A 23,506-nucleotide genomic window follows, 5' to 3' on the forward strand; every position below is an offset into this window, starting at 1 on the left:
TTAGAGTTGAATTGGGCATGTATCTTAATTAAAGAACCTCTTTTTTCACTCTCTTCTCAGTCAGCACTCCCCTCCCAGCTAGTTCTACCCTCCTATTCTATTTTTCTAATTTATTTTCTTTCCCTTATCTATGTTATTCAAGTGATAGTTGCTTTTGCTTTGCATTTTGATTGCAATTCTTTCAGACCATATATTAGGACAAATCTATGCCTTGCAGTGATACGTAACAAACACAACACACAGAACAATTTGACTGCAGCTGGAAAGGTAACGTGGTGCACTCTGCTTGTTCTTCTCTTTATCTGTCCTGATTAAGGATGTGGTTGTGACACCAGGTGGTTCTCAGCAGACCCCAGAATCTGACACTCAAATGCCAGCCACAGCAGAAACCACGGATCCCTTGTTTTACCCTAGCTGGTATAAGTCTCAGTCACGGCAACCAAGCAGTCCAAGCTCAACCCCAGTGAGTGGGCTGGGGAAAGTAGGGAGTCCTGTTTCTCTGGAAACAAGTGCAAAGAAGTCAGAAGCCCCAACAGCGGCAACGGAAGAGGAGAGTGCACCAGGGAGTAGTAAGGAAAGTAATGCCACTGCAGCAACATCCAAGGTCAGTGCTTCCAATGTCACCTCAGAGGGCTGTGACACGCAGCAAGGCGGGAACAGCAGTTGTTAAGGAAAATGTGGCTTCATTTTCCTCCGCATGCTAAAGAATGAGAATAATTTAAAAAACACGTGAACAGTATAAACTATCACTCCAGCAAGTCTGCTGGATTTGTAGATGGTTTCAATATGCGACAGGGTGACTCCTGAGCTTCAGAGCAGCATGTTGATGGTTGCTTGTGCTTAACTGCCGGTGCACCTCGCTGGTGAGAGCTGTTATCCAAGCTGCTCACACACAGTGACTCAGGAGCTGTTGGAGAGGCTGATAAAGCCTATGTGCATCAGATATTTGCATGTGTTGGTAGCCAAGAAATCCTGTGCATGAGATTACTCTCGTCACCTGTTGAAAGCCCGTGCACATGCCATCCTACAGTGGCTGGTTGAGCAGCTATGGCCTGGCTTTGCCTTCCGCAGCTCCGTGGCTGCACCTGAAGTGCACGGCTTCCCCATGTGAACACGAAGCTATGCAGACACTCAGAACCTCCTTGTGTGTTTGATTGCCTCTCAATAAGCAGTGTGATTTCCTGGGTTCAGACGTGTGTCTCCAAGGATTTTTGAGACCTGAATAAGGGAGATCATGAAGATAATACATCCCAGTTCAATGTTAGACTGCCAGAAGCTAGATTGGATAACTGAGACTGATGTGTGGAGTACAGCAGGAAGTTTTCCTTAAAATTACAGTGTTAGAGTTGGTATGACCTGAATTTGAATATTCCTCCTTCTGCACCTGTATACAAATTGCACATGGATATAGGCAATAGAGCTGAGGGAACTGTCCAAGAATTTGCGGATTTGCACAGTACACCAGCTCCTGCTCCAGTGCCTGGTTACCAGCCCATGAGCAGCACTCTCTAAATCAAACCATCCCCATTTACAGGCTCATGCTGCACATTTTAACAAAGCAGCTACCTATATGTGTGCAACAAGAGATTATGTATGTGTGCGAGAAAGCACAAGTGAGTAGTATTTCATGCTTTTTCCTTTAAAGTTGGAGTTGGCTATATAGCATACATAAGCGGGCCTACCATATTAAACAATCATGTGCAAGGCAAAAAGTTAGGAGAAAGAGTTCACAGAGATCTGATAAAAGAGGCTGGATACCTCTAATTTGCTTGCTATCACTGGACATCTTTTAGCTAGAGGTTTCAGTCAGTGACACTTGAATTTAGAGGCTGAAGGATTCTCACTGACTTCACTCACTTTCTTAACAAAAGCACCATTTGGCCACCAAATTTCAGTAGCTATTTTTCAAGTCAGGGTTTGATTTGAGAATATTTGAGTGGAATTTGTACGGAAAAGAAACCACTTTAAAATTCTCAAATCTGCTATGACCTTATCTTCTTAAGTATATTCCAAATGAACTAGCAAAAGCAGGTAAATCCACAGTGAAATTTATCACTGCTGTTCCTTCCTATCAGTTCCAGTGATGACCAGGCAGCCAATCCTCACCATGGGCAGGTGAAATCTGTACTAGATTAATTTCCTGGAAGTTTGCTTGACTGTGATCTGCTTCCCTCGGTCCTAACTTACATCAAGCAAAGGAACAACACTTGCATTTGGTGTGGGCAGCTGTCTGGAAAACAGCAGTAGTCTGGTACCTGGTTCTCTTCATTGTTGTATACTAAGAGTGAAAACAGGCACATGGGAAAGATATCAGTTCCCATTGGCATGTGAGTTTGGGGGTGCTGCGTTTTGATATCTTCCCAGACCACACGCGATCCTGACATTTTGGGAGGAGGAGGATGCTGAGAAGAGTAGTGCATGGTTCTGGTGATGTGAGGAGGAAGGACACAGGGGAAAGAGCTGAGAATGGGGTTACCCCTGGGCTGGAGACAGAAGGAGGGATAGGAAAGCTCAGGAAGCAGAAAGGTGCAAAGTGTGCTCTAGAATAGAAAAACCAGAGTGACCAAGTGATGGTGATGCCATGAAATGATGCTGTGGTCAGATTTATGGATCTGAGCTGAGAAGTGTCTATGTCATGAAGAAAATGGCTGCTGTTTTGTAGCAGTGATAATTTTTAAGTACGTGAACTTCATATCTTTCCTGCATGTGATTTTACACAACCCACTTGAAATGCTGCATTCCTTTATTTTTCTTAAACCCCCAGATGATGTTCTCCACTGTTTTTACTCCTTTCCTCCAATTAGATATATAATGGAAAAGTGCTGTGGAAACAGAGCTTTTTCACTGAAAGTAGTGATAATGACTAGTTTGTGTCATGACAACACTGGTGAAGCACTCTTCTTATTTTCTCACAGGAGTTAGCATTCTGCATAACACTTTTGGCATTTCTTATCATACTACATCATCTTTGGAATCTGATTCAATACATTTGTACTTTCATGGGTAGGAAATATTTCGTTTTACCATTAACTAACAGTTCAAATAGTGTATCTGATGATGTTCTTACATGGCTTTAAAGGATTTTTCCCTTTCTTACCATCCGAGAAACATCATGCTAGTTCACAATACAAACTGCCTAAAACATTTCTTCCTCGCTCCTTTAAAATGCCACCCTTCAGCTTACTCCTGCATGGTTAAACACTGCATCTCCCTGATTCAAAATAAGAAAAGAGACGTTTACACCCTCAGATATATGGGCTTATATTTCAGTTGCTGTTCAGATGACCAGCAGGATGGAGAAACTGTTGGTTGACAGATGTGAAGAGCACCAACCTTGTTCGGTCCAATAGGGGAGGAAGAGCTAGAGATTAATGGTTGTCATCAGAGAGGTAAAGGTCAGGAAAAACAAATCCACTGGATAATCCTGCTGCCAGGATTCCCACTGCAAGCAAATCACCGATGCTACGTCAGGGGGTGGCTCAAGCCCTGGTCTCCAGACATTCCCATGGAGAGAGTGGAGAGTGTCCCCTCACACCCCATCTCACACAGCACACCCCATCTCACACAGCACACCCCACATCCTCTTCAGGTCCCTTTTTCAGCAAAGGCTTTCAAAGCTCTCTCTGCATGGAGTACCAATCACAGCCCTGAAATGGAGGCCCATGTATTTGCAAGGATCCCAACCCATTTAGACAAAGGCTTTTTTTTTCCTTAGGTTACATTACACAAAGAGCTGAAATAACTGCAAGATCAAGGACTAAGAATTTCACTACCAAGTGAAGTTGTCCCAAAGGCAAATTTGAATTACATTTAAATGTAATTTAAACCTTAATTATTCCATAACATTGCTTCTGGAGTAGCCCCTTTTTCTGGTAGATGCTGTCCGTCCAAATTCACATCCCTCTTAGGTAAGGCATATGAATGCATTCAATTTCCAAAGTGATATGAATGATGTGCAGAGAATTCTGTGTTACCTTTGAGGCATTTAATCTTATTTACTGAAGGCCAAAGACCTCTGATAGAAACAAGAGTAGTTACCTGTGAGTATTTGCTCTAATGACAGGTAGATTCAATTATTATCTATTCTTCAAAACAAAAATGCTTGGTGTTCCCTGCTTACTTTCTGCACTGTGTTCTAAGCACTGAACATGATATGGTTTATCTATGAAAATTGATTATTATTCAGCTTTTATGTGCAGAATTTCCCGCACTATGACTGAAAAATATATCTCTCCGTAAAAAAAAAAAAGGGGAGAGTGGAGAAACTATCACCTACACTTTAGTTGCATAAGTTATGCAAAAAGATGCACTGTCTGGCAGTAATTTGAATTTGAAAAGCATCAGACACTGTGAATCTCAATTAAATTTATGGATCATAGTTTAATTTTCATTTATTTGTGTTTGGTTTTGAAAATTTGTTGTAATATTAAAAGAGAACATAGAGCTTGTTTGTACTCCTGGGAAATCAGGCATGCGAATAGCATCATGCTCTTTCTTCCCCCTCTTTCTTTTTTTAATTCAAAATACCTTTTGAAATTAAAAATAGATAAATGCGGAAAGCTCTCATTTCTACCATTGAGACCTCTTCCTATGTGGTCTCCAGTGGCATCTTTATGATTTATTTAACAATGAAATAGAAAGGAGGTGAAGAGAAAAGGCATTTTGGTCTCAGATTCTATTTGCATAAAAATTATTTTCTTGTCCATGTATAGTGAGGTGGCTGTTTAGACAGTTTATGTGTCTTTATCTTTCATGTGAGAGATCAGGTCACAGCCCTTGTTCCTTTGTGTAATAAGCCCCTGAAAGTCAAACAACAAAATTACTTTGAATAGCTGTAATAATAATTTATAGTTATAATATAAATCCGCGTGATTGTCATCATAAGACCAGCATATAATTTATTTTCAACCTATTTTAGTAGAATACACGGGAGGGATTTCCTTTTTTTTCAGCAGCAAAGAGAGATCAGCCCCCCTATTAAATTCCCAACATTCACTTTATTTATCGGTTGTTTCTCTAAGAAATTGTATTGATGCATCTATAAATTCCCCCCAGGGTACAGGAGGCTATATCAGCAGGGCAACAGGAGTTGCAGCTCACAGGTGTACAGATTGTTTGGTCTAAGAAGGGACAGAAGGAGATGATTCAGCATAAACAAAATAGATAGCTCCGCACTAGAGAGCCACAACCTGCTTCAGGGAGTGCCTAAGTCAGAAGTGTAGTCACCACGGGCTGCTCCTGCCTCTGACAGAGAGTGAGAGGCATCTCCAGTAAGGAAGAGTTCACCAACTGCTGCTGGCTCACACTTGGCACCTCTTCAATCTGCCTGCTGAGTGTGAGGTGACATTGTTCCTAATCAGGTGCCTCTGCTCAGTGTCTGAAGTTGGGGGGGTGGTCTCAGCCCCTGCAAGTGACAACCAGGAGCAAATGATTAAAACACAGGGAGCAGGAATAGCGTCAATGAACTGCCTTGCCACTACGGGGTGTAATGTATTAGTGGAGGGTGATATAGACATTATGAAGCAGCCCTTTCCAATGCATGAGAAACAGATCTTGGAGTCCTGCAGTTTTTCCTAGTCATAATTTGTAGGCAACATCTCTCATGTAGTAATGCCATATAAATTTGTAAATTTGTGAGAGCTTATGAAAGATTTGTGTTCACCTGGGTCTGTGGTCACCCAGTTAATTTCACCTAAGATGAAGTACTGGTTGCTGTATTCTGTTGCTCAAACTCCCCATAAGAAAAGTGGCTGCATGTGGCTCCAAAGGACTCCAGAGCATACATTTAGTTTGAAAGGAAATACAAGTTAATCATCCACAAACAGTAGTCAGACCTAATTTCCCTTTGCAGCCAGTAAGTACAGTGCTTTAATTCCATGAGGATATAAAATATAATCAGGACTGAACTGTGTGGGAGGAGAAATACTAATGTAGTGGCCTGTGTTAATCTTGTTTTAAAATTTCCTATTACTTGCTTGCAACCTTATGCCATCTGCCAGAATTACCATAAGGACAGTCCACTCAGTATTCATGTACTGTAGTTCTCTTTGTCCCACTGCTGAATACTTCAATTTCAGCTGGTGATCCTTCAAATTTTTTTCCATGAGACAGCTTTAAATCACATGTCAGAGAGGTCAGTATTTAGCTAAGTTTTAACCGATTGGTTGTCATGTCAGTATGCAGACAATACAGACAAGATGATTTAAAACCAAAAAAAGGCCAAGAGGTCACACTGTGCTCTTTGCCTATGTACCACTGCTTTTCCATCACAATATAAAAGATATGGTCCCACATTTTAGCACAACGGTGCACTGGAATGGTTGCACAAGCATGGCAGCAGTACACAAATAATAATTTCCTTTCTCTTCACCAAATTGGAAACTCAGTCTTTCCAATCTGCTCAGGTAAGGAAGCTAGGTCCCCACTTCAGGAGAGATGCTCCAAGAGAGGAGACTTCTTGCTCAAAAGAAGGCAGTCTTGCAAGGCTTGATCTTGCAGGATTGATGCTGAGGGAGAGTGTCCCTTCCCTCTGGCCCATCCAACACAGCCTTCCTGCAATTTCCCCCAGAGCAGGATGAGCTATATGTTACCATCAGCAGCAGGCACAGTCCAGGCAGCTCTCTCCCAGGACACCAGCTGCTGCTCTGAAAGCTCTCTGATCCCTGCAACAACTGTGTTTAGTGCTAATGAAGGATATGAGAATGCACAGAGCAAAGGTCAACTTGATATTTGCCATCTAGGTCTTCATATACCTGTATTTTACCTTTTCTTAGGTAGAAAATCTGGTGGGTTTATTTCTATACCATTAAAAAATCTGCAAGGTTTGACTGAATGAAATTGGGTTATCTATTCTCTGTGAAGCCAAGCCTTTTGTAGGAGACCTATGCATCCACTGGTATACAAGCCCAAATTAAACTCTGTTTGAAGATTCTTCCTAAACATATCTTAAAATTCATTTGGAAAAAAGAAGCACTCAGGCTGTACCTGAAGTACAGGGCAAATACTAGATGCAAGAACTCAGTTAGCAGTCAAAAAATTCTGCCTTTTGCTTCTCTGTAGTTTGACTTAGCGAATTGGGCCTTAGTGATAGGGTGATAGTGGCCAAGTCTGAGGCCACTCAGGCTGACGTTCAGTTGGTGGCAAATTCTACCTGTAAATTTCCGCTTTGTATCTTGACTTTGTGTTCAGATGAGATTTTTTTCCCCTCAGTTTGGCAATACATGCCAAGAAAATCAGGAAAGTCTTGATTGTTCCTCTTTTAACATCTCACTCTCCCTTACTTCTGAGAATTACCTGGGTGATTCAGAGACAACAGTGATGAGTCGTGAGGGCAATATGTTAAGATCAGCTTTCAGACAACAGTTTCCCATAATTAATATGAGTGGCAAATACTTCACTTAAATTTTACCTCGAATAGACTGTTCTGTGATTTGTCTGGTGAGTCATAGATACAATTTGATTTATGTATATTTCATCTTTTTCAGTCCATTACTAGCAAAAGGATTTCCACAATGACAGCTTGGATAAAATGATTTCTCCTGATGAAATTAATACAAAGCCGGGCTCACTTAGACATTGTCTTTTTGTGACTATCTCATTTAAATATTGAATTCTACCTCTACTTGACCTCATCCTCCAAGGATCACTCGTTCTGCTCATTGTTAAGGTGTTTGGAAAGGAAAATAGAATGTAAACAAAAAATATTTCTTAATCTTGGGTGAACTGTTGCTGGTTTACATCACATCATGATAGATCTAGGTCACAACAAAAACACAAACCATCTGTTTGTAGAATATTTGGCTAGTTATTCTACTGCCTTGAGACAGTTCAGGCTTTCAGTGTAGCCAAACACTCACCTAGGGAAAGCAGTGGTTGTAGTCCTGTAACCATTAGAGATGGATCAATATTTAAATGCCCGCCTATCTGATTGAAAACCCCAGTGGTGACAATTAGTAAACTGGGCCTGACTCTCTATGTTTGGATAGCATATCATGTCACTTCCAGGCTTTCTGCAGTTGTGAGCAGGCAAGGGGCTAGATCAGAGCACTCTGGAGGATGCAGTGCCCATCTACTAGGTGTTTGAAATGGAGATAAAGATTGAAAGGCTGCATGTGCAGCCAAAATTAAACAGAAGAAAGGGAGAGGAACATATCAAACAGTCTTATATCTGTTTTCAGGTGAAATATATTGCTGACATCTTTACAATAATCTTCAGGTCATTAAGTAAGAGACCAATGACTAATTAAAAAACCCTGTTATCCCAGCACCAATAGGCGCCAATAGGTGCTGCAATGTTCAAACCATGCTACAGACACCTGACAGAGACATCACGCCTTTCACTGTGCAGAGGATGAGGATCTCACAATCCCCAAGTACAAGTGATCTGAATTTCTCATTGCTCTTTTCAATTTAGAGAGCACCCTATAAAATCTGCCTGAGTCTATCTCAACCGCTGAAGGCGATGATCAAAATACTAATCAGTCACTCAGAGCACTCCTGGCTCAGCACTTCTGCACACAGAAGTGGCTTTCATTCATGATGAAACACTTGCTGTATGACTTGCTATATTACAAAATGCCTTACTGAGGAAAGGTAGTTGTCATTTCGCCGATCGGTGCTGGTGAGACTCTTCAACATCTGGCATGAGATTTATTTTATAAAATATACTCATTTTTATATTTATGCACAATTTCAAAATTTAATTTTAAAAAATAAATAAATTTCTTTTTAAAAAAATTGAACTGGTGCCTGCTCAGATGCAGATCAGTTCCAAAGCTTGTCTCTGGTGACAGTGACTGCGCTCTGTGCTCTATATCCTGTAATAACCTGGTTAATAACTGTGATTGAATCTGAAGCTCTAAGAGCAGCACTTATCACAGCTTCCTTGGACTTCACCTGGGTCAGAAGAAAACCTGATTTAATATCTTGCTCATTACTTGGCTGAGTGCTGTGCAAGCAAGCCAGCATTGCTAATGGGCAAGCAGAGATTATAATGTGTGATGTGACAGACATCTATCTGGGAACTCACAGTGCTACTCACTGAGCAATGTATTGTTGGAGTAGAGTCATATCTTGGCTAACAACTTCAGCTGCTGCGGTTGTAGTAAAGAGTCAGGCAAGTGCAGACATGGAAAAATGAGCACGCAAGGGAAAAATGGTAGGAGCAACAGCCAATGAGGGAAAAAATATTTCAACTGTGACCAAGACTTTCTTTTTCTGTTATGTGGTGGCTTTGAGGAAGGGGAACAAGGTGCTTTAACTGACATTCCAACTTTTCTTCCTGCATCTCCATTGGTGTGGTTTTGACTCCCATTGAAGATGTGCTGTGTCCACAATTCACATGTATCACCCTTGCCCCCTGCATACTTACAACAGCCCAAGTCAGTCAATCACTCAGGATGTGAGCAGTGCTCCAACCCTGAATCATGAGATGCTGTGTCTACACACATGGAAGCTATGCTGCCTCTGTTATCTGATCCCATGAACAGAGCTCCAGGGTGAGTCACAATCTGAACTTGCACCCTGTTTAATTCATGGGATTTACAAAAGTGCCATTTGCAGAGAAAGAAAAAGCTTTGATTTACAGCAGTCTATGTTACTCAATGGAGAGACTACTGACAGAGACAGACAGGATGTCAAACCCTTACTAGGTTTGTTACTTCTCCCTGAAAGCTAACAGCAAAGTTTCTATGGCATGGATTAGATCAGTTACTGCCATGGAGAAGTTATTGGAAGGTTTTCACATTTAACTTGTTGATCTAAAGTAATATATACTTGTCTGACAAGGCAGCAGTAGGAGGAAGAGGGGAGAACTGGTAGCCATGAGTAACTCTCTGGCACTGGTGGCCAGTATGTACCACTTACTCATACAGCCTCTTATGCCTCTCATATCATCCTTCCCTTTCTAGACAGTTCTCCAGCAAGGCTGGAAGGAGCAGAAAAGATAGAAGGCTAATTGATCAGGAGGTTCTCAAAACCTTCAAGAGGAACGAAGAAAGATGTAGATAGATGCATGACAGATTTTTCTAGTCGTGCAGTCTTAATATTCATGTATTTTTAAGACTCTCCTCTTGGGTTTCCTTTGTTTTCCTGTATAGTGGCAGGACTAGGTTTTATACAAATCTGTAGTTAAATCAGTCTCAACAAAAAGTTGGAGCAATGAGGTGCAGCAATGGGTGAAATATTACACAAGTATGTTATTTCTGCCTTTATTTTGTTTGAGTGGTGAAAAAAAAAGGTGACTTAAATAAGGGAACTGTATTTCCTTTTGTCCCAAGTAATGGTTAGAAGAAAGCTTCTCTCCCACATCATTCTCTAAAACTGTTTCCACCACAGGTTCAAGCATCTGGACCTCCATGTCCCATGGGAGATGTGTGGAACCTATACCAAAATAAACTAGCCAGATTGTTTTCCTCTGAAACATATTTGGTCTCTTTAAGGTCATTATGTAAGAGACTCTGCATTAGACATTATCCACATGATGTTAATTGTAATATAATCAAAATCTATTGAAAAAAGGCATTTCCTCCCTATGGACTTTTAAAATTCATTACTGACCACTATTAAGAGAGTGATATGTCTAATTCTGTGACTGATGGAGCATATTACTTTGTCTGCTACCTTATATATTTCTGTGGCAAGTAATCATAGCAATTATTTTAGAGAATACTCTGTTGGTTCCTGCTAATAAAAAAGAAAATATCCTTGCAAAATAAGCAGCCTCTTAGCTTTGAAACAATGTTGTTGTGATTTGTGTGACAGCTGCCAGGTGTTGTGCTGAAGGAGCTAGACTGAATAAAAATATAAAAACAAAATGCTTGAACTAAAGTTTAAACTATTTAAAAATAACCTGTTGTGCTCCCTTTGTTTCCACTGCCTGGAAGTGTTAAGTGCCAGAAGTGTAACACTTGACATTTGAGGCAGACAAACATAGCCTACAGATTTTGTGATTGCTTTGCAACCAGCTAGCATTTTTTAATCATGCCTGTTCTTGTCAACACTGGGGGTTGTTTCTAAACAAGCCAGCTAAAAATGGGAATTAAATTTGTTTTCTTGCTCATTTTCCGAGGCTACAGAAACCCTAGAAACAAGAAACCTCTATTTTCACTGCTTGTCTCTCCAAGACCCACACTTTCTAACAAATTCACACTCTTATTCTCTTGTTGGGTCAAGAGGAGGCAGTGAAGGCACTGTGACTCTAAGAGTGTAGATTCATTTTTTCCTCTGGCAGCAAAGGTGATTTAGGAGTTTCTTGCCAAATGGCTCTGCTTCTTATTGCTGCCCAGATGCCACCACTCACAGGGCAATTGTGCTGAGGCAGCTGTTTGTTGAGCTGTGCTGGAATCAAATCATTCAAATGGTCCAGGTTTAAAAATATCTTCCTTCACCTCAAAAAAACCAACAAAAAAAATTGATGTCATTCCAGTGACATTCCCATTCTTAGCACATCCCTGCAAAGAGCTGCAGCAGTGCAAATGGGAAGTGAACCACGGAAACAAAGCAGGAAGAGGTGGACGGGGACCCAAGGTGCAGAACCTGCTTTGGTTAGCATTGTTGCTTCAAAAAACATTCATATAGGTTGTAACCAACCATCTCTCCATCTGCATTAAAGTGATTATGAAGACCCTTCATCTTTCCTCCCCACTTCCTAAATTTAAGAGTTAGTGATCTTGTAAAAATAAAAATGCAGTCAAAATTCTCAATTCCTATTAAGCAGTTTTCTGATATTCTGAAATACTTGGCTGGGATCTCCCTTGTGTATTTACTTAAAAGGTAGACCTAGTCTAACTTAGTCACACAGAGCATCTCTAGAGTCAGTAGAAAGAAACAGGTGCCTCCAGAGGGCAATCCATTTCTTTGAGCATGGGACAAATCACCCTTTGGTTGTGCCTTTCTCTCATCACTCCCGTTGAAGGAGATGAATCCAGTTTGCTTGAATGGATATCTCATTTCTGGATGACTCAAGTTTGGCGATATGGATCCCAGTGTCTGTACCTAAAGGCTACAGAGATTCGTGGTAGTAGAGCGGAAAATGATGTGTTGACTTCAATATCTAGAAGACCTAGACTTCATATTTTTCCCCAGCATAAATAGGATAACTGCTGGGACCTAATAAATGAAAATATTATGATAAAGCCATCCCACTCACCTCTTTCCTCCTCTCCACACTCTTTTACAAGAACCTTATACAGATTTAAGTAGACCCCTGTTTAAGGAAGCAAATACTGACAGATGCTGAATAACTACAACTTTGAAAGTACTCATCAGGCTCAACTCTGAGATCCTTATACTGTTTATTCATACAAATTCTAGTATGCCAGATGCTGAGGAGTGCTGAATGGCTGCTCAGTGGGAATTGTGGTTGCTCAGCACCTCCAAAGAACTGGCATGTAAACTCCAGCCTGGACTTTGCTTTTATGGGAAAAACAAAACCAACCATCAGTCATGCATGTTGTACTTCCCTCCCCACTTCATGAGCTGGCCTGGTGAAAATTCCTGGTGCTTACTGAAAGCATCATCTGATGTCACTCAACACCACAGGGGAGAATATAAATCAAAGTGTAAGTATTCAGCACTCTCTCAGCATTGGCCTAATGTGATTAATGTAATCTGAGGTAAACACTTTAGTTATTTCTTATTACTGTTAGGAACCCAAATCAAGGGTTGGGACTTGTTAATCTAGGTAATGTGAAACACAAGCCCTACCCATGAGATCTCCAAGGCTAAGATAAAGCTCAGGTAGAAGCTTGACAAAAGTTACTTAATAGCAATGGACAGACATGATGAAGTGTTGAATCTGAACTGTCTTAAAGGCATGTGGCAAGGGCTGTGCCATGCTCAGCACAAAGCTTTCCTCTCTCAGCAGAGTTGTGGTAACAGGGAGAGTAAGATTGTCCGGTACAAGATTCCAACGAACTAGAGAGCAGTCAGATGCCTGAATCCCAGTGACACTGAGTAGACCTGCTTCTGCATTCTGCCTTTCAGAATCACATCCTGGTTCCAAAAAAAGTTGTTTTCTGTAAAATCTACAGTTGAAACCTTTGTCTCAGACAATCCCCAGCACACTGTATAACTCTGAATTGTGCAGGCTGCTGGTGGAAGGGGGAAACAGACTTAATAACATGGATGGAGTTGCTTCTGGCAACTTTTGGTGGTTTCTTGTCTTACATGAAGAGAATGTACCTCAGTCACTGGACGACTCAGAGCACAAACTCTGAAGTGTCACAGCTGTGAAAACACAAGTCTAAAAGCCAGGGAATGTCCATATTATCAGTTTTGTGCTTGCTTCTCTCCTGGCTGGGTGTAATGGAAAACAATAGCTCTTGGAAAGGCACATCGAGGTATTGCAGACCGGCAGCCTGCTGAGTCCAGAGAGCTGCAGGGAGCAAATGCTTCATCCAGCCAAACCCAGTGGGAATCTGTTGGAGCTCCAACATTGTTTTGCTGACACAGGAAGATGTCATCACAGCAAAATATGAAGGAGTTAACACATTATGAAATACAGTTTTGGCAGTGATGCAGACAAAGATTGTTTTGTTTGAAATGCAGTACCAGCAGTGTTGGTTAACAAGGTAATGCAGTCACCTTGCCAGTCTAAGTCATTACATTGTGCCTTCTTTTTCTAACATGTTAGGTCCAAATCCTATGAAACAAGCTGCATAATTTTAAGCCCATAGATAGTACTTTGCTTCAAAGTTAATCCTGATTTAATGTAAATTTCTGTATAGTAGCTGGTTAGAATAGCAAGTGGAAGTGCTAAAGGAAGCCTATATTGCACAGGAAGAGAAATGACAAGGTATCAGTGTGGGTTTACGTAAAAAAAAAAAAAGGAATAAAAATGTTTTAAACTTCTTGCCAGTCCTATCCATTTACAGAGTGAGAAGTAAGGAGGGCTGTCCCATGCCTGCTTACACACACTGCTGAGGGCTCGGTGCACAAAATTGCACAACCAGTTTCAAAATTACTCTTGGCTGGTGCAGGCACTCTGACTGCCCTTCCAAAAATAAAGGCAAAATTTTCAGCATCACAGAAGACTCATAAACCACCTACGCTCCTACATCTACCAAGATCAAGAGAGCCCTGAGTCCCATATAACTCAGATAGTCTAGCCATGTATTTACTGCTGAAACCTGACTTTTATAATCAGGTTGAAAGGTTTGCAATCAGCACTTCGCAGGTGTGACATGAAGATCTTCTATATTCAGGACTCAATTAGCTACCTGCCTTTCAGCTGAAGATCTGGTCCCCTGGGCCAAATTCTTTACCATACTTTTGCATAAGTCTGGGAAACAACCCTTCTCATTGGCATTGCTGAAAATGAACTTCCACACTCAAGTAGGCAGCTATTTCTCCCACATTTTTCACCATGCTTGTGCTCTCATTAAAGTACATTATAAAGTTAGCAAGCAAAAACTATATTCTTCTGCAAGATCCTTGCCCAAAAATGTCCTTTGAGTCCTGTATATTCAGGGTCCCCTGTATATTGTAGCGAGTAGCAATAAGTACCATGCTTTGAAAATATGAATCTAAGTCAAAGATTAGCCCACATTTCAAATATTAAAGCAGTTTCTCAGGTAATGTTTCATAAATAGGGCTATTCCAGTTTAGGATCTGGGTCTAAAAATGGCACGGTGAATAAAGAAATAGGGAGCTACTTTTTTTTTCATGTCTTCATACTGTCTTGTTTGTTGGTGTCATGACAGTTAAATAGGTAGTGACCAGAATGAAGCCCAATAGCCAATTTACACTTAACTAGTGTAAAATAGTTCTTACTAATTATTGTGGCAAACTTTAATAGTAAGTACTTACAAAAATGCTTAGGAAAATAATCCATCTCATGCTTCAGTTCCTCATAAGCATCCCTGCTTCCATGTTTTTTGCTGGATATGTCTGTTAGCATCACTGTTTTGGTAACTTTCTGTTTTAGGACAATTTCAGGACATGTTAAAATTCAGAGGATACTATTTTGTCATTTCCCCTCTATTGAGTAGTATGTTTACATCAAATAGTTCACCTGAGATCATGCTGCAGTTCCCAAAGTAAGGTGAAACTCTGCACAAAGAAGGCTGGCAGTATAGCTGTTTTAATTTTAAGAATGTACAATGATGTATGTGCATATCTAGAAATATAGAGGGAAAAAATCCTGTATTGCAAGTTAGACTATGGTCTTAATGATGAAGACATAAGGCATTCCTTAGCTAACAAATCACCAATTTTTATGTATTTTATTTTTAATAGGATTTTTGATACTATCACAAAGATGTCTTCATTCTCTGCCAAAGGGATCTGAAAACACTGGAACTAGTAAAATATTTCCACCTATTACACTGGTCTGTTAAATATTCAACTAATTTTAGAAATTCCTTTAATTAGCAACTACAGTATATCATGTCCAGATTCATTTTTCTACTGTACGTGTGGGATACCTATGCAAACAAAAATGGGAAATAAACAGAAGCTTTTATCTCTGTATTATTTATTTCCTGTTCTTGATCTGAGTGAAACTGAAGTGAAATAAATATTAAAATTCTTTAAAGGAAAAAAAAAAACAGAAAACACATCCAAGGCAGATTTCATAACAGCAGAACAAGAATCATTTTGAGTGGCAATGCACTGGCAATAACTTTTGGCTTTGGTTCACATCAATCTGGAGGCCCAGCTACACAAGCCAAGCTGGCTCAGAATCTCTTCTGAACAGGCATTAATCACCTTCAGTGCTATAATATTCCAGAGGTCCTAATCGGGACAGCCCTTTGCACAGATGTAACATACTCACCTGCCACAGTCCTTCCTCTGCCAGTGGTCATGGCAAAAGTCCCTCTGACTTCTCTGGTGTTAGAAGTCTGGCTGGCCTCCCCAAATTTCCATGCTCCCTGCCTTTTCCCCTCTTTCCCACTTCATTCTCTTTTCCTGCATGTTGTGAAATCTGAAGGATTTTAGTGCAATTCATATTTTCCTCTTCCCTTTGTCAACCTTTTCTTCCTTTGCAGACTGGTTCTGAACCATACGCTCAAGGACGAGTGGAGGAAGCGCCTGTGAGCAGTGAGAGGGGTGACGAGCCGGCTCGTCATGTTTTCTCCTTCTCCTGGTTGAACTCACTGAATGAATGATGACTCACTCTGGCTGGCTTCTGGTGTGCTTCTCCTGGGAGGGACCGTGAGCACAGGCAGCCTGGCTGCAGTCAGCAAAGAAACTGGCCTGGAAAGGGGCATCTGAGCAGGTTTCATTCCCAGGAACTCAGTTGGCCTCCACATCATACACTTGAGATGATAGATCTGAGAGGGATGGGAGCATGGGGACAAATTACTATACTATATTGTAGTCAAAGTGTTTTCCAATAATTTTTTACTTGCAAGGGGAAAGTAGCATCACTACAGCTTTACGTTGAGCACTGCTAGTGTTTTGTTACTCACCTTTTGGCACATCCCCTCATAGGGGTAAGCGCCTCATCAGTGTTGTTAGCTAAAATGCTGGTATGATATTCACTAATACCACCCTTTGCCAAACCAATGTTTCTTCTCAATATCCTCCTGTATCTCCACTTGTTGGTGCTGGGGACTTCAGTGACACTATCACATCCTCAGCAGCCCCAAATCAGGGTTGTGTCTGACAGTACCAGTGCCTCCACAGCTGCAGAACACGGGAGGAAAGAAGGAAGCTGCCATTTCTGCCTTTGGACTTGCTCTTCCTGCTAAGCCACAACAGATGACCCTCACATAAACACTTTATTTGTAAGGAAGATTCCCAGTGGCAGGAATGAGGAAGATGCATGCACCAAAAGCACTGGCCAAGACCCCCGGCGTGGATGCAGGACACAGCTCTGAATATGTGGGGCAAATGCTGTAGTGCTGCCCAGCCTGTCCAGCCATAATCTGTGTCTATGTCTTCTCAGTCATCAGTGTGTGTAGAAAAGGGGGCATGTTCTTACATGAAATCAGAATGCAGTGAGGTGGTCACAGGTACTCAGTCAAGGTTTAATTTGAAGTCCCAATGGTGCGCTGTAGAAAAGGCAGATGCTGACTGTCCTGTTCCATGTGCCTTGCAGATATTTATCCATCTAATGAAATCAAATTTGTGACTTAAAAGAAGTTCTAGAAGTTCTATTTAAGGTGGCATTCTGCAATTTTTGTCACTGGGAGCAGGGTGTCAACTCTCAGTAGTGTTTAAGAGAGATTGGAAGGCTGCCAGGAGTGCTTGGTGCCATAGGGGACCAGGTGTCAAGCTCTGCACTAGGGTTACATGTGGATCTTTCCCAGATCCCTGAGCCAGGCCCTCAATACAGTTTTGTGTGAGGTCGTAGGGCTGCGCTGTGTCCCAGCAGGACTGGTGAGCTGGCAGTGCAGACCAGTTAGCAGGCTGTGTGGGGTTAGTCCCCGTCCTGGACATCTGCCGCTATTGGCCTGAGTGACATCAGCCCTTGTCGGTATCTGTTTTCCCCGGAGAACGCTCCTGAGAGAGTTTGTAGGGCTGCACAGGCGAGCTCCACGTAAAGATTTGGAACTCTCACAGCCCAGAGAGAGCGCCGCCCAGCACCGCCACCGCATCGCCTCCGGCTGCTGGAGCAGCTTTTCTCTGGGACGTGGTTCGGGATGAGGAATTTTCTATATTCTCCCAGTCGTCCTGGGAGATTCCCCCTAGCTCCTCTGGCAGTTTCTCCACACATACTCAGAGCCCCCGGGAAGGAGCCCTCTTGGACACCTCCACCGGGACGGGGGAAGCCAAAGCGCGGAGGAATCTGCCCCTTTAGGGTGCGGGGAGGATGTGCAGAGCCAGAATGAAAACGTAAAAGGGATGCGGGAGCGCCTCACCGCTTTCCCATCGCTGCGCTCTGGCGGGAGGAGGCTGCCCGGCCCCAGCCACAGCGGTAGGAGCCAATGAGCCCCCTCGGGGGGTTGCCGAGATGGGATTCGGCAATGCTAGGAGGCATCGATTTGCCCTCGACACCCCGTTCCCGGGAGTAGCCTGTGCCGAGGGCGGCGGCGTGGGGCAGCCCCCGTCGGGGCGCACCTCTGGGAGAGCCGGCGGGGACGGGGGCTTCCCGGGGCGGGGAGGGGAAAAACATCCCCGGGGGCTATATAGGGCTCCCCGGGTGCCCGCGGACGCGGGTGCCCCCCTACGCCCCGGTAAGCGCTGAAGGAGGCGGAGCAACCCTTAGGCGTCTAGGCAAGAAAGTCTATCAAGTCGTCTTTACTTTGCAGCTTTTATTAAAAATATAAATATTAAACATTCTCTTACACAACCAAATCGACCGAGCGCTGAAAAGATGTTTTATTTTGAAAATGTTTACAGGAAAAAAAGTGAATTGAAAGTAGCTTACAGAGATTCCCCCTCCCACCTCCCTGCCCCTAGCAGAAAAGTTTTCTGTCTTCTTGGCACCATTTCTTCCAATGCTCACACATCCCTACGTAGCGATGGCACTAGAATAACTGGGAAATGGAGAAATAAATAAAGGTAGGGGAGGTTACGAACGACACTCGAGTTTCTGCACTTGGTACACGGTTGTGCATGCTAGTCAAGGGACAGAGGCTGTTCGGAGCACACCCTTCTAGGTTTAAAGCTATATAAAAATAAAGAGATGACATCAGAGCAGCACTATGGTACATCGGACGGTGTAATTATTCTTGTGCTAACTGCGGAATCTCTTTGGCAAGGTGGGGCGGGGCCGTTTCACTTCCCGATTATCTCCATCAGTTTCCTGTTGCTGTGAGCTTGCTGGGCTAACTGCTCGGCTCGGGCCATCTCCAAGACTTCTCGCAGGAGGTGGAAAGTCAGATCCAGAGAAATAGGGGGCTCCTCGGATCGCTTTTCCCTCTCCACGGCCTCACCCTCGGCTTCGCCGTTCTCGGGGCTCCCCGGCGAGCGCTTGGGCAGCTGCTGCAGCTGTTGCACCGCCGCCCGGAAAAAGTTGCTGGCGGAGGCTTCGGGCTGTAGGTGGCTGGTGCTGCTGGAGGAGGCGGAGAAAGAGCCAAGGGGTCTCTTGTGGAGGTTGCCCAGGCGCAGGAAATACTCTTCTCCCATGCGGAGCAGGACAGGCAGAGTTTGCTGCTGCTGCTGTTGCTGCTGCTGCTGTTGCTGGAAGAAATCTGGCTGGTGCAGAGCCCCGGAGGCGGCTGCCGGACTCTTGCTGAGAGCTCTGCACTCCTGGCAGGGCAGGAGGGCGACCAGCAGAATTCCCGTGGAGACCAGCAGCGGGATCTTCATGGTCGGGGCCCAAATCTGCGGAGGCAGACGAGGAACGGGGGTTGGGTTACACAGCCGAGCCGCAGCGGCGGGGAGGGCAGAGCGGGGACGGGGACGGGACGCCCCCGCCGCCGCTGTCCCGGTGCTGAAACGCGCCACTCCGCGCCCCTCCGCGCCCCGCACACCGCACACAGCATACCGCACACCGCCGCCCGACCGCGCTCATCCCGGCCCGTCCACCCGCGCCGTCGAGGCGGCTGCTCCTCTCAGAACAGCCCCGCGGGGCAGCTCTGGACAGATCCCGGGGACCAAGCTGGGTTGAACCCCTGCAAAGAGTCCCCGCGTGTGCGCGGACCCGCGCCCCTTCACCCACTCCGGGCGAGGGGGAGAGTGGAGCGTCTGAGGAGGGGCAGCTCTCCCCAAGAGCTGCGGGGTGCTAGCGTCCGCTCCCCCGAGTCTCCCCGCACCATGGCCGGTCGGGGCAGCTACCCACGTTCTGGGGGACTCCGCGCTCAGCCCCGCTCAGCGCAGGGCAGCGCATCCCTCTCCGCGCCAGGCGCGGCCCCGCACTTACCTGGGGCGGCGGTGGCGGTGGAAGGGCAGGGCAGGGCGGGTGGTGGGACTTTGCAGTGCCCGGCGTCCCTCCTCTCGCTGTCCCTCGGAGTCGGCTCCTGGCGAACTTGGGATCAGATTTGGTCCTAATCAGAGCCGGGGCGCGGGATTTTTATAGCTTAGACCCTCTCCTGGAATCACGCAGAACTTGCCTAATAAGCTGACGCTCTCCTGACAGCCCGATTGCGTGCCCCGATCTACTGCTGAATAAATCATGGGGGCCCGTCGGAGCGGCGATGGGCAGAGTTTCGCTATCGCAACCCCAAATCTCACGTCCAATTATATCAACAGATATTTATCGCCTCTGCAGTGACGTCAGCCGGGCCGGGGGCCGGGGAGCAGGATGCCCCCCCCACCCCATTGACAAAAATACTTGAATGAGATTTCCTAGCGAGCGCGTACTATGAGGGGTCACTCCGGGGAAACTTTCCACTCACGGGCCAGCCCTGCGGGGCCGGGGCTGCTATCCCGGGTGGACTCCCTCCCCTATCCCCGGTCCTGCTCGGCCCCCGCCGCCTCCGATCCCGCCCGCAAGGGGCGACTGTGGCGGGTCAGTACAGGAGGCTCCGAGAGGCGCGCGTTTTGCGGGAATCCCGCTTTGCTCCTCGCCCCGGGCAGGCCGATGCAGCGCTTGCCCTGCAGAGCGGGCAGAGGCGCAGCCGAGCCCGCAGGGAAGAGGCAGAGCAGATGCCAGTGCTGGTGCCGGTGCCGGGAGGGACCCACGGCATCGCTGGCACCGGGGCTGCCCGGGGACCCGCCAGCGGTAGAGGGGGCGGAAAGCCCCCGGGGGTGGCGGGGACGTCCGGGGCCGCCGCCGCCGGGGCCGCCGGGAGCATCTGCCGGGGAAGGGAGCGCAGCCCGGGCCGCGGTCCTCTCGTTCCTCCTCCCCTGCCACCACCTGCGCCGCCGCCTGCTCGTCCCGGCCCTGGCTCCGCGCTGCCGGCTCACGCTCCCCCGGTCTGGCCCGTGCTCCTCTCCATTGTCTTCCCACTTCTTGTGTGGAGGTAACAACTGGTCTTTTCCCCACTCCTCGACTCCACTAGCTGATCTTCCCCACCTCTTCAACCCATGGCCATATACCTCCCTGTTTGCCCTCCTCAGCTAAGGCACCCTCCCTCCGGGGTATCCTAATCCCACGTGGAGCTCTCTTTGAAGTGCTCTCCCATGTCCATTAGGCTCCAGACCATATTACACCAACCTCTCCAGCTGGATTTCATGCCCTCTGATCTCTTCAGGAAGTAGTGCTGCCTATAGAAATGACTTCTGCCCAACACCCCTTCTGTGTGTAATGTGTGTTCTGCCGTTTTTGCATCCCATCATCCTCTCCAGTGCATCTCAGCCGTGCTTCTTCACTGCCTCGGTTGCAGCACCAATCATGTCCTCCCCTTTAAACTGGAAAATTTTACAGAAAACCTACTGGTTTTATCTTGCCTAGCCTGTAAATGCCTGGGGTCACGCACTTGCGTGTCTCCCATCATAGTGAGGTGTTGCAACAGAACAGGTGGTCATACGCTATCAATGCTAAATAAGTGATAAATCTGCAATCCATTTCCTTAATAAAATAACAAAGTTCAAACAACTTAATGCATTAGGTTGGCCGCAGCCCAATTCTGAGCATCTCCTTAGGCATGTAATACACTTCAATTTTAGTTATACCTACCTCCAGCCTCGGATGCTTTTGGTGAAGTGCCAAAGAATCAGATCTTACGCATCATGAAGAAACAAATGGAAAAACAAGTAGTAATATCAGAGATTTAGCTCTTCATTACCTCTGTTAGCTCAGGCATTCATGAACTGAAATGCGTATTACAGAACATAATACACTGTGTAGCTAGTCACAGCAGAAGCTATTTGTATGCTTTTAAAGCGTGTCAGCACGGCTTTCAGTGAGAACAAGAGGTTCAAAGACACAGGAGCTAAGTTCAATCAGTTGATGGAAAATGTAAGAGGTACTTACTAAACTCAAACCCTTCAGATGTGCTCTGGGGTGGGTTTTATCACCGTGTCTCCATTTTTAGGTTATATACTCTTTAAAACACAAAACCTCTTAAAATAATGTGATCATAGATGTAAAGAAGGAAGAATTCTGATCTGAATACATTTTTTTAATGTTGTGGATAAAATCTGGATAATACAGAGCTGCATCCCTCCGAAAGATTGATGCCAATGAGAACTAGCTCAGGTTATGTTTCATTTTTAATCAATTACAGTATTATTTAGGTCCCTTTAGGCAAACTCTTTTGGCCTGTTTTATCCCTTAAAGAAATCCAGGTATAGCAAAAACAACATAGAAGCGGGCTAGGATTCTCAAATTTTCACAAGAGCTGTACAACCCGCCAGTTTCTTCTCCCCTTTTTACTGACCCCTGACATCTGCAGTGTCTCATGCGAGCTTGTTTCTAATCCTATACGGTCTTATTACCCCACTTCCCTCATAGATCCTCAGCGATGTGTGAAAGGGTTTGCAACAATTTAAATGCAGGGAAGACTGTGAGACATTTGGATACCTTGATAATGAGGAGTATAAAATATCACAGATACACAAACCAAAAAGTACTTCCCCCAGCACTTCAAATGCAGAACTGACTGCCTAGGGGTACAGAATTCCACTCTCCAGAGTCACTAGTTTCTAAGTGAAATCTCACTACTGAAGGAGATTACAACAGAAGAAATCATGGGTTCTCATCAGAGAGGTGAAAAAGAAAGACAAGGAGGATATCAGGTACATCTGGATTAGAGTTTAATGTTTTGTGAAGTAATTTGAGATTAGCATACCCTTCGTAAGAAAAGTATTCATATTTGACTCATTCCACAAGCATCAGGAGCAAACAGAATTTTTACAGTGAATCATAAAATAACATTGTCTAGAAATAAAAAGCACTGACAAGGCCCATTTCCTCTCCACCGACTTGGGTTGAGTGCATGCACCCTTTAGCCTTAGTGATCTCAAACTCAAGCACCTACTGAAAAGCAATTATAGCTAGTCTGATGTAGCTAAGGGAAAGCAAAAGCATGCCCAGAGCATGATACATCCCATTGCAATATAGTACTTTCAGGTTTCTGGAGAAGCTCACCTCATTCTCTTGCCTATAAAGGGAGTGCAGACAACTACCTTAGCTAGTCACTGAATTTTTAGATAGCTAATGTGAGGTGTGAAGAATCCCCTCCTCACTGACGGACCATAGCAGAGAGATCACACAGTTCTAAATATAGTAATACAGAGGGGATGATGTTAAACTGAGGGCATGGCTCTTACCCCATGTATTTTTGAAGATGTCCAACTACAAACATGGAAGGACACACGCTCAATGTAGATCAACTTTCTACCACAGTGCAATGTTTCATTACCCCTCCAGCCTTTGTCAGAAGGCAGTAAGGATTTTTCCTATTGTTGCATTCAGCAAACCTTTCCACATCATCACACAGAACCCCTTCATGTGATCACCACCATTCTTGATCCCTGTGATCAACTCTCTAACATGCACTCTTACCATCTGCCATTATTTCAGGTAAACTCAGTTCATCTCACCCACTCTGAGGTGCCAGTAATCATACACTGACGTGTGTGTGCATCACATTTCCATTTCACCTTTTGGTAGTCCTGGTACAAAGAAAACTAAATCTGATTGCCATAAACATTATGGATTCTAGGACAATTGGGAGGAGAGAAAAGAAAAGAAAAGAAAAGAAAAGAAAAGAAAAGAAAAGAAAAGAAA

At 44.5% G+C, this 23,506-nt stretch overlaps 2 protein-coding genes across 4 annotated transcripts in view; one reads left to right on the forward strand and one right to left on the reverse strand.

Moving 5' to 3' along the window:
- Positions 1-16,505, forward strand: part of TRIM55 (tripartite motif containing 55) — a 35,226-nt gene extending 18,721 nt beyond the window's left edge. The window contains exons 9-11 of one of the 3 annotated variants that reach the window (XM_017812502.1): positions 317-604; positions 2,916-3,003; positions 15,990-16,015. In XM_017812502.1, coding sequence (XP_017667991.1) covers positions 317-604; positions 2,916-3,003; positions 15,990-16,000 — 387 coding nt within the window. In that variant the 3' untranslated portion in view covers positions 16,001-16,015. Of the gene's footprint in view, positions 1-316; positions 605-2,915; positions 3,004-15,989 lie in introns of all 3 variants that reach the window. The other 2 variants (XM_017812500.1, XM_017812501.1) reach the window with 2 other exon arrangements.
- A 1,680-nt stretch (positions 16,506-18,185) lies between these two features.
- CRH (corticotropin releasing hormone) lies at positions 18,186-21,464 on the reverse strand. Its single transcript, XM_017812503.1, has 3 exons — positions 21,452-21,464; positions 19,754-19,858; positions 18,186-19,215 (listed from the first exon to the last, which is right to left on the reverse strand). The coding sequence occupies exon 3, from the start codon at positions 19,198-19,200 to the stop codon at positions 18,667-18,669; it is 534 nt and encodes a 177-aa protein (XP_017667992.1). The 5' UTR covers positions 19,201-19,215; positions 19,754-19,858; positions 21,452-21,464; the 3' UTR covers positions 18,186-18,666.
- Positions 21,465-23,506: the final 2,042 nt, after the last annotated feature.

Source organism: Lepidothrix coronata, unplaced genomic scaffold (genome assembly GCF_001604755.1).
Source record: "Lepidothrix coronata isolate B3197 unplaced genomic scaffold, Lepidothrix_coronata-1.0 Scaffold36, whole genome shotgun sequence".
Lineage (NCBI taxonomy): Eukaryota > Metazoa > Chordata > Aves > Passeriformes > Pipridae > Lepidothrix > Lepidothrix coronata.

What these genes read in the sequence shown, in the direction of transcription:
- CRH (XM_017812503.1), bottom strand. Translation starts at nt 19,200, where the DNA reads ATGAAGATCCCGCTGCTGGTCTCCACGGGAATTCTGCTGGTCGCCCTC.